The 15,622-nt window shown below is 39.4% G+C and overlaps 1 protein-coding gene across 8 annotated transcripts in view; it reads right to left on the bottom strand.

The window, feature by feature from the left end:
• The window catches only part of ankrd44 (ankyrin repeat domain 44), a 212,627-nt gene that overhangs the window by 107,109 nt on the left and 89,896 nt on the right, over positions 1-15,622 (bottom strand). For all 8 annotated transcript variants that reach the window (XM_039755865.1, XM_039755868.1, XM_039755866.1 and 5 more), the window contains exon 2: positions 3,460-3,543. In XM_039755865.1, the coding sequence (XP_039611799.1) occupies positions 3,460-3,543 (84 nt within the window). The remainder of the gene's footprint in view (positions 1-3,459; positions 3,544-15,622) is intronic.

The following is a 15,622-nucleotide window of genomic DNA, read 5'->3' on the forward strand; positions in this document are numbered from 1 at the left end:
AGCACTGAAGGCTAAGAGGTCAACTTTGAGTACCACTATTAGTGTACGACAAACATTTGTGAGCACACATAGCAAGTTAGGTAAAAAAAATTTCAAATGTCTTTAATATTGTCTGTTATTAATTGCTTTAACATTTCAATTCAAGCTGACCCTGAGACAATTAAACTAGACGATTAGCTGATTACACTTAAAATGCATTAAATGGGGAAAATACATTTTGAAGAATGTACACTAACAAATAAATTTACATATTGGTCTTTTTGTTTATTGAGAAATGGAGTAAAGCAGCTATAGTAAGAATCAAGCAATCAAGATGAGAGGAGGAATAAAGAGAGCCATTAGCGAGGCCCCCTAGTTCATAAAATAACAGTAAATTAATATTACTGTACTTTACATACAAACACAAATAATTGAAACTTAAATGAACAAGAAGTATGTACAGTATACGTTGACCTTATGCTTATATATCCTACCGTTTTTGATAATGACATAGTACCTCACAGAGGTGAAAGACCCTTATTGATGGCATAGAACACCACCACTGAGTAACAAATTGATATCTCTGCTAAAGGATCGCTAAGAGTGTCACCACCACCTCCCCCAGCAGCTGTACTCCCTAACATGTCACTTTTGGAATACGTACTTAGCATGCTGGGAATTACAAGCAGTGGTTTCTACTGCTCAGCTGCCAATCGAACTGCTTACCTGTGACTGAGCTTACTGTATGTGCTGCCAGTTACATTTGGTTGCGGGTGTTCAAGAAAGCAGAAAATTGACTGAAAATGTTAAGAATGTCCTTCGCTTGCAGTACTATGCCTCACTGTTAGTGACGGTGGCTACGTATTCATTCTCGTCAAAACTAATTTGCTTCATTCCCAAATAAAAAAAAACAGAAGTGGCTTGATAAAGTTAATTGAAGTTTAGTTGACAAGAAAAGTTAGGAATTTTATGTGCTCACCTGTGTGTACACGGATGGAGGCTTTTCTCTTTAAACTTTATTACAAGAACTAGAAGTATATATTAGCAGATAAATTCCACAAATATGGTATATTTCTGTTTAAATTTATTAGCTCAATATTTAAGTATCAACTGAGGGCACTGAAATTGATTCAAAATGCTGTATAAATAAAACATAATTTAAGACCATAGCACAAGCTGACTATGTGAAATTAATTTCTTGATTACTTTGGCAGAATATTTAGGTTATGGCTATCTGGTACTCTGTGTGTGTTTTTTTTCTAGATGCTCAAGTTTCCTTGCACAGTCTAAAGGTATGCGGGTTGGGTGGACTGGCAATGGTAAATTGGCTCTGGGGTTTGTGTGTGTGTGTGCGTTCACCCTGTGATGGGCTGGCTCAATGCCAGAAGGCTGATCAGGCCTGGTACTTGATTCTTCCTGAGAGCGCTTATAGCTTCCCTATGACCCTGCTGTGGTTAAGCAGGTTTGGAAAATGAGTAGATGGATGAATGGATATCCGTTGTACTGCAAATCTATCATATTTTAAAACCTGTAATAATGTACAGGGTGGTCCAGATCTAATTATGCAGCTCCAGATCGTCTGGATGACTTTGATTTATACGGGGACGATTCCAGTTTGGTGCAAAGACGATTCATCATGTCGTCATTTCGCGCACTTCTCGATGGTCCGGGATTTTTCGGGTGATTTTCCATGTAATAAACTTAATAAGTTATAGCGTAATGAAAATTGCGTAATTAGATCTGGACCACCCTATATAGGTTGTCCACCCTAGTTGACAGTTGTGAAAGGGTTGTATGGTAACAAAGACAGATGAGAGGGGCCAAAGGTCAAAAAGAAGGACTATGGGCAGAGCCACTCCTTAAGAAGACTAGGAGGAGCATTGTTGCTTTATTCAAAAAGATATTGTGACAGCCAAAACAAATGATGTGGTGTAACACTACAATGAATGATTGATCCACATAGCGCACTGTCTAAAGGAGGACAATGGTAAGCATAAACACTTTTTTGAGATTGAAAATTCAACTTTCCTTCTCGATATCTTAAAAAGTCACTCGATGTTGTCCTCTTTGTCTTGTCTGATTTTGACCTTCTGTATGAACTTGCACAATTTGCTGCTGAGTGTGAAGTGGATGGGATGAAGATCGTCACCCCCAAGTATCAGGTCATGGTTCTCTCTCGGAAAAGAGTGAATTACTCTCTCCAGGTGAGGAGGGGGACAACTGCCCTTAGTGGAAGAGTCAAGAATCTTGGGATATTGTTTACGAGTGATGGAAAAAGAGTTTGTGAGATTGACAAGTGGATTGGAGCAGCAGCGGCTGTTCTGCCAGTGCTGTACTGGTCCTTGGTGGTGTAGCAGAAGCCGAGTCTAAAGGCAAAACTCTCAGTTTAATGTTCAATCAATATGGTTATGAGCTGTGGGTAAAGACCAAAAGAATGGGATCACATGTACAAACAGTAGAAATTAGGTTTCTTCGCACGAATGATGAGGTGGCAGGATGAGAAGCTCAGCAATTCAAGCCTTAGAGTAGAGTTGCTTCTCCTCCAGATCAAGAGAAGCCAGTTGAGGTGGTTTGGCCATGTTAAAAGGTTGCTGCTACCCCTAGATGGCACCCATTACAGTTGCTCCAGGTATGAGACCCTGCGGCATGCCTAGGACACACTGGTGGGATTACATCTCACAGCTGGACTGGAAACAATTAGGAAATTCCCCAGGAAGAGCTGGAATCTGTTGCTGGGAAAAGGGAAATCTGGGCTGACCTGCTTGGCCGCTGCCACCATGACCCTCAACAAGAACAGTGGTTTCAGAAAATAAGATGAGATGACATAAGATGTTATAATTCAGTTCTGAATTATAGGAGGGCCACAGCCTATCCTAGAGAGGGTGTCAGTCCCAAACAGGGGGGAACTCACACAACGCCACATTGAAAATGACAATCAACATTTAGTCTAACCTGCATGTCTTTGAGGATGTAGGATTTAAAATAAAAAATCACACAGCTACAGGGGAACACGCAGTCTCCCCTCAGACAACATCTAGGTGTGGATTTTAACTTAAGACAGGTAGCAGCCCTTACCACTGAACTATCATGCTACCTGTTTTCCTTTTATATTATTTGTTAAACAAAAAGTACATTTCCAAATATTTCACAAATAATACTGATTCAACTGAACTTTAACAAAAATAAAAACAGACTTGAACTCTGACACAGGAATTAGTATTCAGGGTTCAAAAAGACATTGTGACAGCCAAAACACATGACGTAGTGTAACACTACAATGAATGATTGATCCACATAGCTCACTGTCTAATGGAGGACAGTGGTAAGCAAAAACACTTTTTTGAGATTGAAATTTCAACTTTGCTTCTTGATATCTTAAAAAGTCACATTGTAGCGCTGCATAATATGTGTCTGCAGCTAACTGCTTTATTCACAAACACAAAAAGGAGAAACAAAGTAAAAAAAGAACATAAAATTTACCGGCGCATTGACATCTTCAGTCTTGAAGATCAACATTCGAATTTCTTCTGGATCGCCATTGAAAATCGCCTGAACAAGTGGGGGCTGCAATAAAAGAAAAGTTCAAGCTTTACTTGTGCTATGAACACAAAAAATTCCAATTCTTACTGAGATTTGCTCTATTACAATTACAAAAAACATAAAATAAATGAATGTAAATAAAAAGATATGTTTAGAGAAACAATATTGAAAAACAATATAACATGGAAATTTGGCCAAATAATAAACGAGAAGTTAAGCAAAATGACACCATAGATTGCCTAACTAAAAAGATTACAATATACAAGCTTTCTTGCCTGAAGAAGGGGCCTGAGTTGCCTCAAAAGTTTGTATTGCAATCTATTTAGTTAGACAATAAATTGTGTCATTTTGCTTGACTTCTCTTTACATCCATAATGGTTAACATTGTACAAAACTCTAGTACTACAGTCAAATAGTAAAAAATAATGATAATTGACAGAAAAATTCACTTGGCTTAAAAACAACTGAATGAGAAGTGAATAAGATATTTGAGAGGCTGAAAATTCACTTCTGGCCCTTGAAGCCTAATTTCAGATTCAATTCCCTTGATACTTCTCAGCTCCCTATTTACTGTAACTAATTACTTATATTTCTTTAATGTATTTAACACAAAACAGTTAATTGCAGGAATTACAGTAGACCCCTATATTTCTGCTGAAAAAAATATAAATAATTTCATCATCAAAGATACATAACAAACAGCACTTATCTTTGAGAAGGTTAGGGGTAGGTTAGGGTTAATAGAGATTTTATTTACCCCTAAAGGTAAATGTGCACTGGTGCACTTCATACAGATGTGCAATATGCACTTTAGGGATAGGGTATACTTTACCATAAACATTAAACAAGGTTTTCAATTGTAACAGTAATTTTAAATATTCTACAGGTACCAAAACTATGAGAAGTAGCAGTTTCCTACCTATAAGCAACAACTTATACCAAACAAATACATGAAAACATATGTCTTAATCTCACTGTCAGTATCTTTTAGTTTAATCAGGTTTATTTTTGAGAACTTGAAAATTACCCCTAGTTCAACTTTAGGCTCACTAATTTATTATCCCGTTTTATTTTATAACTAGGAAACATGTGGACATCTGGTCCTGCCAAGATCAAAGTTCTAGCCCCTGTAGTTTGCAAGTACCAGCAGGATGCCACACCACATGTGCTTGACATGCAACAGATGTTGGAGCTGTCATTATTCTTCTTCCTATCATGCAAACAGTTTCTGCAATTTGCTTCATGCTCAGCAGATGTCACTGCACTTCTTTTTCCATATCACTTTCTTGATCAGTTTGCCTAGTCTGTCGTAAGAAAATCACATGTTTTGCCTCACCAGCACATATTAAATCATATGTTTTTAAATAAGACCACGATGAAGATTCCAGTGGTTCACAAGTAATCGCATGACATATGGACACAATTCTTTGCATATATGTATATATATATATATATATATATATATATATATATATATATATATATATATATATAAGGCAAAGCCCTCACTGACTCACTCACTCACTCACTCACTCATCACTAATTCTCCAACTTCCCGTAGGTAGAAGGCTGAAATTTGGCAGGCTCATTCTTTACAGCTTACTTACAAAAGTTGGGCAGGTTTCATTTGAAATTCTACACGTAATGGTCATAACTGGAACCTATTTTTTCGTCCATATACTATAATAGACTTCTGCTCGATGCCCGTGGGAGGCGGAGTTACGCCTCCCACGTAATTTAGTGCCTGCCCATATAAGGCCGTCCGTCAGCGGCAATCCAATAGAAACACTGCCGCTAAATATTCACGGGTGAAGGACTGTGCTTATGCAGAGGAAGATGAGATGGTCACGGTGGTGTTTGGCACAAACTCAGCGAAACTGCGAGAGAAACTTTTAAGTGCCGGGTCTTAACTAACATTAAATACAGCCGTGGACATCGCACGAGATGGCACCAGCACAGCTGGAAAACTTCGATGCATGTACACCGAAGCGGCTCACGTGAACTGACGAGTGCACAGACAAAAGCAACAGTTCCAAAGAGTGCTGAACAAAACCGAATTACACAATTGAGAAGGCAGCAAAAATACGGCGCGTGATACATACAAGCATATTCATAAGTGCAGCTACTGCGGAAACAAAGCACACGGAGGAAAAAGTGAACGTCCCGCTAAAGGAAGACAGTGTAAAAAAAAACGTGCATGCAGTGTGTCACGTCTCAGATAAAGAGGAAGACGAGCTGTTTATTGATGCAGTAAGAAACAAATCGATGAATGAAACCTCTTATCTTTACAACAATTGACAAACACGGAATGTAACTTGAACACAACACATCGTACAAATACGAACCTGATTGAAAGAAATAATGATAATCAAATCCTTGATGACAGCAACACTCACAACACTCACAAAACAATTACTGTATATTGACAATCAGGTTATGTTATTTTTAAAATGTTCCCTTTTCTTTTTCATAACTTCTTTAACACACTACTTCTCTGCTGCGAAGCGCGGGTATATGTATATATATGTATATATATATCCCGATCTACATACGCTCAAATAGATAAACCACACGCCGTGGCGCAATGGTACAGGCTTCGCCTCTAGCGCCAACGTCCGAGGTTATATGCACTCACATACAGGTAAAATTCCGTTACAATGAACTCAGAGGAACCTAAAAATATTTCATTGTAACGAAAATTTTGTTGTAATGAGATTCTGTATTTGTTACTATAGTGCTTTCTTTAACTTGCATCCAGGCATTTGCAATCATTTCAATAGCTTCTTTTGCGTTAATTTTAATCTCCTCTTGCCTACAAGTTATGCTGACGAGAATTTTTCACAGCATTTCCTTGCTTTCAGGGTGCGAATGATGCCCAAATCCAATGGCTGAAGCACTGCTGTGCAATCGGGGTGGGAGGAATTCAACGTGAACATTATCTAAATGTAGAAGCATGTTGTGTGCAGCACAGTTATCAATCAGAAGCTGAATCATCCTTTTCTTCTTCGTCATATTGTGAGGTTTCTGAACTCTTTTGAGACCCCCACTCCCCACCCAACGGGAATGACACTCTGAAGTGCGTCCCGAAGCGCGATTGCAGCATCTGTGGAAGATTGTTTGTCCGTTGCTGGGGCAGGGCAATAGCAGGCTCACAGCGCTGCAGTGAAGTGACACAGAAGCAAATCTTAAAAGATCGGGGTCGCGCTATAAGTCCCCGTCTTGCACCCCAAAACACGAGGCTTAGTCTCAATACTTTAGCTTTATTCAGCTTGAAACAGGAACAGCACACTAATTTATCGTAGTGTGATCTGCCACTCTGCTATACACAGACACAGTAGTCAGGCAGGGTCGTGGCCAGATCAGTGACCAAGTAAACCTTTATCTGCATTTACAATGTACCTTGCATCACCTACTGATATCTTTTCTGTTTGCTTTGGCGGGAGAGACGCAGCATATCTGTGAGCCTGCTGTTGCCCCGGCAACAGATTAACAGTCTTCCATAGACGTGGAGGTCGGACTTTAGGACGCTCTTCGGCATGTTGTACAGTTGGGGGAGGTCCCAAGAGAGTTTAGAAATCTCACATTTTCTTGAATGAGTGCCGCACTAATAGGAATGTTTCTTGAACGAGCATCACTGAACCACATAACAACTGCTTTTTCGACGTCTTCAAATGCAGCAGTTCACATACTTTTGCAACCTGAGAATTTTCTTCTTTTTTTGCTCGGTCTTTCAAGAAAGTTGACAGCATCAATGGCGAAATTCCGAATTCACTGTCAACGTCTTTTTTCTTTTTGCTGCAATCGAGAGCTGCAAAAATGTAAAGTTTTTTTTTTTCTAAAATGAACTGTTATTGTTTTTTCGTGTCTGCCGTTTCTATAGGAGGATGACAATGAGTTAAATTCCAATGGATGTTTTTCAAATGTTGATGAACAAGAAGCAAAAGGTATCACTGAAAACCGCAGGAAACAAAAAAGGCAAAAATAAACAAAAAACAGTATGAGGAAAGTTCGAAGAAAGAAAAAAAAAATGGCATTGTTTCTGTTTGGGGATTGTTGTGCACAACTGAGCTGCGGCCACAGAACTAGCTGCTCTTTTGGGCACTTCACTGTAATGAAAGTATCTGCTGAATGTACTTTGTAGTAACGAGATTTCTCTAGACTTGCATCATATTGCTGAAGCTGTCGGGACCATAAAAATACTTCGTTGTAATAAAAATTTCATTGTAAAGATATTCATTGTAATGGAATTTTACCTGTATATTATTTATATATATATATATCTATCCATATCCATCCATCCATCGTCCAACCCGCTATATCCTAACTACAGGGTCACTAGGGTCTGCAGGAGCCAATCACAGCCAAGCCAACACAGGGTGCAAGACAGGAAACAAATCCCTGGCAGGGATTCCCACCGCAGCATATAGAGATTGTGAGCTGGGGTCTGATCACACCCCCAGAGAATACAGACATTCCTGGGAAAACCCCTGAAAAACGTTGACAGACTACCTTCACATTGCTCCTTACCTTATTTGCGCTCTGTCACGTGATAAACCTCTCACGCGGTACTCTGCATACTTAAAAGCATGTACAGCACCTGTCAGTTTTAGAATTGATTGTTTGCCCCCTCTCTCTCTAAGGAGAGTATGTTTAAACTTTTGAATAAAATTTCTGACTCCAACCTCCTGTGTTTCTGTGCAAATCTGTGATCGAAGTGTGACAAGATATATATATATATATATAGGGCGGCACGGTGGCGCAGTGGTAGCGCTGCTGCCTCGCAGTTAGAAGACCGGGTTCGCTTCCGGGTCCTCCCTGCGTGGAGTTTGCATGTTCTCCCGTGTCTGTGTGGGTTTCCTCCGGGCGCTCCGGTTTCCTCCCACAATCCAAAGACATGCAGGTTAGGTGGATTGGCGATTCTAAATTGGCCCTAGTGAGTGTTTGTGTGTGGGTGTGTTTGTGTATGTCCTGCAGTGGGTTGGCACCCTGCCCAGGATTGGTTCCTGCCTTGTGCCCTGTGTTGGCTGGGATTGGCTCCAGCAGACCCCCGTGACCCTGTATTCGGATTCAGCGGGTTAGAAAATGGATGGATGGATATATATATATATATATATATATATATATATATATACACATAGTATATATATATATATATTTATATATATATATAATACCCTCCAACCTTAAAATGTACCTAAATTTCACCACAAATTGGCCCATTCTGTGCAAAAGCAGGAAAAGATGAAAAGTACTAACAGACAGCACACAATTTGTTCAGCAAAAATGACATAGAAAATATTTAAAAAATTATAAAACTGTTCATTTTCAGTATGTGGTTTTGATTATACTTGTTTTTATCAAACTAAAACAAAACCAGATAGTAAACCATGTAGTCTAGTAAACTTCCACTAACATTAAACTCATATTATATCCAAACCCATTAAGTGTACAGTTCTGTCTGATGGAGACACAAAACTAAACTCCATAGTAGTTCTTTAACCACACCATAATTAATAAAACTAAAACGGAAACTACTAGATACAAAAATAAAATAGAAGTGTCTTTGTGAAATAAAAGCTAAATTAATACTAAAAATACACAATAAAGTAAAACTAAACTGAATTTTCAAGTAAGGTCAGAAAAAATATAGAAAAAAACTAAAATAAAAAGGCAAAACTATAATAACCTTGGTGTTGTAACTGCAAGATGAAACCTCTGGACATAAGTCAGGAGCTAAGACTGGCAAGGAAAAAATGTGGAAGGTTTTAATTGAAAAGTGTGTTTTGACAATTGCAGAATATCTAGTGGGGCGTTCGATTACTCACACACTGTCCACAAGATTCTCCAAGAAAAACACACACATAAGACTCACCATTTTAATCACAAATTGGGCTGTATTCACTCACAGAAGTCACCCCACTATCTTACCAGCAATGTAATCCATATTTATTTTCAATGCAGAAATACGATGAAGGTTGCATAATCAGTGATGTAAATTAGTTGAGGAGTGTAAATTCCAGATAAGTCTGACTCAAGTGTTCAAACTCAGGTCACATTCAAGTTGCAAATAGATCCGATTTAGTACTACATACGAAAGTGGTTTAAAGATATTTTTACACATAGTTTATTTGCTTTGTTCCAAATCAGGGAACATTTCTTTACTTTGTTATTCATTTCCAGTTAGTTTGGTTGTGTTTCCCACTGTAAACTTTCAAACAAACTAACCACATCACTAAACATCCCGTCGGCACTGGGCAGAAACATTTATTGCACACTGCTGCATTTTCCATAATTATTAAACAAAAGACTACTTAAAACTATACACTATTACATTTCTCTACAGAAGGACACATTTAAAATAGCCGAGCCTACAACAGAAGACCAGCTCTGCTAATAGCATATACTGATTTGCTTCTGTTTCATTAGAGGAGACTTATCATGTAATTTTCATTTAACTGTATGATGCTGTGTGCATTTCCCCTTCAGTAGCCACAATTTGAAAGTAACCTCAATTTATTACATCTCAAATCACGTCTAGTGAACGTGAACATATTAATGCTTATTTTGGATGCTGGGTTAACATTGACTAACATATCAATGTTAGTGTGTGCATTGACAGCATGTCTCACCTGCGCACATGGTATACATATGGTGTTAGATGAGCATGTTTGACTGGCAGTCTAACAAAGCACTGCTGTTCATTTCTTGCCACCTCTATATGTGATCTGATCAACATAATCACAACTAAGTTTACACCAAGCTCTTTTTTTAAATATGGTCAACTGCTGTCTGATCGCAAAACTCAGAAGCTCTGGAGTGGATAATTCTGCGAGTCGTTTTATGTGAAAAGACAGCAGACACTCAGCCTGACTTCCACAAAAAATACAAAATGCTATGCATAATGCACAGTATTTCATGGAGTTAAATCAGTCCAGGGCTGAATCACATTCAGACCTCATGCAAACTGTTCCAAATGGTCTTGCTATCTTTTTTTTTTGGTCCACACCAGAGTGGAATTGTTGTGTTCACATCTACCTAAATGAATGGAACTTTCGAGGAAATCTCACCAGAGTATGAAAAAAACGAGTCCAAATGAACTTGGTGTGAAAACAACCTTAAATCTAGTGTAAAAAGTTTTTTTGCTGTTCATAAGTAATCTGAAAAGATTCCATCCATTTTGCATATGAATAAAAATTGGACTACTCTGTGAACGTAGCCTTGATGTTAGATACTATCTGAGACAAGAACAGTATTTGAAATGAACAGGAGGAGAATAGAGATGAGATAAGAACCAATACCACTTATAAAACACTGTTCTTCTGCTAGAAAGTTTCACCAAGAAATAAGAAGAAACAGGAATGAGGTGGGGAGGAAGATATAAATTACATAAGTGTCACACCACAGAAGCACAAAAAAAATGTGAGAGGCACTAGGCGGGCTGCTAAACGGTCTAGGTTTAGATTGCGACAGGAAGGCAAGGAAAGAGAAAAATAGCCTGTGGCGCAAGATCCTTAACAATAATCCTAAGGTTAGTCTAACAAAAGTGCTGTCATGACAAGCAAGAAGTTAAAAAAAAAATATATATATATATATACATATTGTGGCAGATAGATGGCACCCTTGCCCAGCCGGATGCTTCCTTAATGGAAGGAATTATATGCCCCGGATCGTTAGCTGGCAGCCCCTTGTGTTGCTGAGCCCTACTTCATCAGGTTCCCATCTCACCAGAAAGTGCTTCCGGACCACATTAATGTGACAAAGGAAGTACTCCCGGGTACAGCATAAAAGGAGCCAGCTGCCACTGCTCTAGGTGCCAGAGTCCGGAGGTAGAAGACAAAGCTTAATGGAGGAAGGAGGAAGAGAAGAGAGGGAAAGAAAAGAAGAGCAAGTGCAATGTGTTTATTCCTGTGTGCCTATTTGTATTGGTGTTGGTGCTGTGGAAACAACTATGAAAGCATTTACCGGGTTTCCCCAAAAGTAAGACCTAGCAGTAATTTCTGATGTACTGCTAATATAAGCCCTCCCCCGAAAATAAGACCTATCGCTAATCCGACATTTTTGCATCTGTCCTGGGAGCTGCCGTATTTAGCCTAGAAGCTGTCCTGGTTACAAGGTAAGGTGCTTTTACAAGTACAGTGGAACCTCGCTTCACGAACGTCTAGGAACATGTACAAATAGGTTTATGACCAAAAAGTTCGCCAAACTTTTGCATCTGTTCACGACCACACGCTCGGTATACGAACAAGCCAGTTTCACTTTCGGTTTGTGCGCGCCAATGATTTCTGCATGTGTTCAGCCTCTCTCTGTGCAGCAAGCAAGAGAGAGACACACACACACACACAGACACGTGCGCGAGAGAGAGACACACACACGCGCATGAGAGTGAGGGAGAGAGAGAGAGAGAGAGAGAGAGACACGCACACGCGTGACAGAGAGACGCACGCACACGGGTGAGAGAGAGATACACAGACGAGCAAGAGAGAGATACACACACACACACAGACACGTGCGCGGGAGAGAGACACACACACGCGCGCATGAGAGTGAGGGAGAGAGAGAGAGAGAGAGAGAGATAATAAAAATAAGACTTACCCGAAAATAAGCCCTAGTGCATTTTTTGCACCTAAAATGAATATAAGACACTGTCTTATTTTCGGGGAAACATGGTAGCATGAATAAAAGATGTTTATGTTAGGTAGAATGCCTAGAGGGGGCTGGGTGGTCTCATGGTCTGGAACTCCTGCAGATTTTATTTTTTCTCCAGCTGTCTGGAGTTTATTTTTGTTTTTTCTGTCCTTTCTGGCCATCGGACCTTACTTTTATTCTATGTTAATGAGTTTTGTCTTATTTTAATTCTTACTATGTCTTTTTCTCTTTTTTCTTCATCATGTAAAGCACTTTGAGCTACATTATTTGTATTTGCTATATAAATAAATGTTGTTGTTGTTGTTGTTGCTGGACTTGTGCCTTGTGTCTGTCTGTGTCAGGCTGGAGTGCCCACTATACACATATTGTGACCGACACAGCGACTGCTGCACATTCCTGCCATTCGTCACCAGCAGCTGCACGCACACACTCTGTTGAAAAGTATTTCAATGAGAAACAAACACACTTCTAAGAAGCCCTGTGAGGGTTCAGCAGCACCTTTAGTGTGTAACACGCTTGTTGCATGATGTTTAGAAGATTTAAAGCTGAGCCTATACTTACGCTTTCGCTCTCTTTCCTGTCCTCTCTTCTAATCAAAACTAGCTCCTAAAGAGCACACAAAAACAAAGACGATGAATAAATAAAACAAAAGCAAAACAAATGTAAACAAACAAAAAAGCTCAAAGCTTAAAATAATTGGCATAAAGATTCCAAGATTATTTATTCTTTCAAACCTGGTCAAGCCCTGGCCCCCATTCATAGGAGACAAAGAGGCCACCAGGATGATAAGTATGTACTGATGCTTATTACAATCTATAAAATGGAAACATATAGCAATTAAAGTTGTAGCTATTTTGATAGCTTCTAGCTTTACATAAATATGCATTTATTTACCAATGGAATAAAGGGCTGTCCAGTTGGCAAGGAATTGCCAGACAGTGCAGGTAAACAGGAGCCACTCGGGTGGTAGCAAATGTAGTTGTAAAGGGATCATTTCAGTTCAGTTTAAATGTTTACAGTGGGGGTACAGTGATACAGAGTTTCCTAGTGAAACAATGTGTAGCCAGAATTACTCAGATACTTCATGCATTTACGTGCACACACAAAACTGGGACCTGATGAGCAACCCAGTTAGTAGCCGAAATCTGTAAAACATACACCCCCCGCCCAAGGGTTACATGCGCGGGTTCACTTATGTTCTCCTATGAAAAAACACTTCAATGTCATAAAAATTTAAAAAACATCAATGGCCTCTGTGAACCCAAAAACAAGCATGAAGACTGTCTCCCGAGATTATACTGCTGAGCTTAACCCTGTATATTCCACTCGTCAACACAGAATTAGCGATTTAAAAAAGAGTGTCAAGAGTATTTAAACCAGGAGAGCGGAATGATGTGATCCCCTGAGCATTTCCCTCAAAAATCAAATCTATCTTTGTGGATGCTTTCACTGCTTTCTACTCATGGCTGCTGAGCATGTGCGCAAAAGAAAAGGAATGCGCAGTCTAACAGAATGAAAAGAACATGCCTTACTGCAACCTGGTTAAGGGTTTACAAGGCCAAATAGCCAGGTTACCTGAGGAGAAATCTATGTGTGTTAATCAATATCTTGATTTCTCTAAACATAATAAAGGCATACATGGAATTTGTGAAGTCAGGTTTTCTGTGAATTAACCAAGTTATTAAAGCGCATTTGAACACACTGACAGATAGATGGCTGTTCACAACAGAAGCCAAACAGCCCAAAGGCACTTTTTCAAAGAAATCAAATACAAAGAGCAGTGTAGTCTGACAGCCCTGGGATTTGTAGGACTTCCCCTTTTCTGCAAATACCAACAGTGTTGTCAGTATACTGGAAATGCCTGTTCTCTACCAGTAAACAGAGATGCAAGTCCAGAAGTTCAAATTTGCACTTGCAGTGTGATAGTACAGCCAGACAGCCTAGGAAATGACAGACGTGCATTGTGCAAGCTCTGGGGACTTGAAGAGGGAGGAATGTTGAGCCAGAGGAAGCTTTCTGCGCAGACCACAAGTGCTGTTCAGGTTAAACTGGCAAAACAACTCTGAGTGATTCATTCCCAAAATAATCCAGTGTGCGCTGCCTCTGTACAGAACGCAAGAGAGATGAAATGTTGCACTATGAAGCCTAGAATATAAATCAACAAATCAAGTTAATCTAGTTCTAGAACTGAGTTCTCACCAATGCCATCACACTAGAATTTACAATTCAATAACACTAGGAGTTTTATTCATTCATTCATTCATTTGCATTTATCAGATTTTCAACACCAAGCCAAGGTGACAATTTTAGGAGGAAGTAATAATATTAAGTTAAAGTAAAATACAAAAACCTTGCAGCTAAGTCAGAGGTGATCCTGTACAAATCTAGATGGTGTACACCAATACTTGTACAAACTTTATTTATTATTTTTAAAATCAGCATATATAGGCAGTGGCAAATGAAGGCTTCCGCCTTGTTGGGAGGGTCATACCCGGCAACTGGACATCCTAAAGTTGCTGGTATCGCTCAAGAGCGGCATTTGGGGGTGGCAAGAGAGGTGACTGCCCCAAGCTCCACACCTAAGGGGGGCCCACTTTTGAGGTCCACGTGTCCTGTTCGAGCGGACTTGTCAAGTTATATTCTCCAGTTATATCTTGATAAAGTCCATGTATTATCTGGCAAAAATGTTGCTAAATACTGTAATGAGAAAATCCTGTTTAAGTTAACATTATTTTTAGTAAATTCAGGCGCAAGTTTATGCAGTCCACACATACCGGTAACAGCATTTGACGTAACCGGCCCCACGTGGGGTTGGTCAGCCCTAGGCCCCTTGTGAGATCATCTTGTGCAAACTGTCCTTGTACACATTGTGGCCCTCCAAAATGACCAGACATTTCCCTGTACTTCTCTTCAAGCTTATAAATAGAGGCCAAGCAACAGAAAGGTAAAAGTAACAATAATAAAACTGATAATAACGAAACAATATATAATAGGCAATAAATAGATGATAAAATTCAGGGTCCATACAGCTTTAGTTTAAAAAAATATTGGGTCAAGCACTTTGACATAACACATGGACAACAACTCAGAATAAATAAATAAAGAAATTCTGCTGAGCAATTGTCAAGAACACACATCTGAAGCATTTACTTTGCTTTGCACTTGACTTGTCCATTACTAAAATAACTTTCTTATCGTTGAACATTTTAATCATCATTCTTGTGATTTTAGTGTTAGAGGAAACGCCTCACAATGTAATAATTTAAAAGCATTTTGGACCGTTTGTATTCAATTATTTGCAGGTGCCGTCCTCATAATTAATGAAAAAACGGCACTTGATCACTGCTTTGTTCCCTAGGTGCACCCATGGAGCGGCCACGTGTTGTCAAGCTTGGAGTGAACGGGGTGGCGTGTGTTTCCATTCCAAGAGCCAACGTGTGGAAACGCGTGCCTGCTA

This window comes from Polypterus senegalus, chromosome 6 (assembly GCF_016835505.1).
Source record: "Polypterus senegalus isolate Bchr_013 chromosome 6, ASM1683550v1, whole genome shotgun sequence".
NCBI lineage: Eukaryota > Metazoa > Chordata > Cladistia > Polypteriformes > Polypteridae > Polypterus > Polypterus senegalus.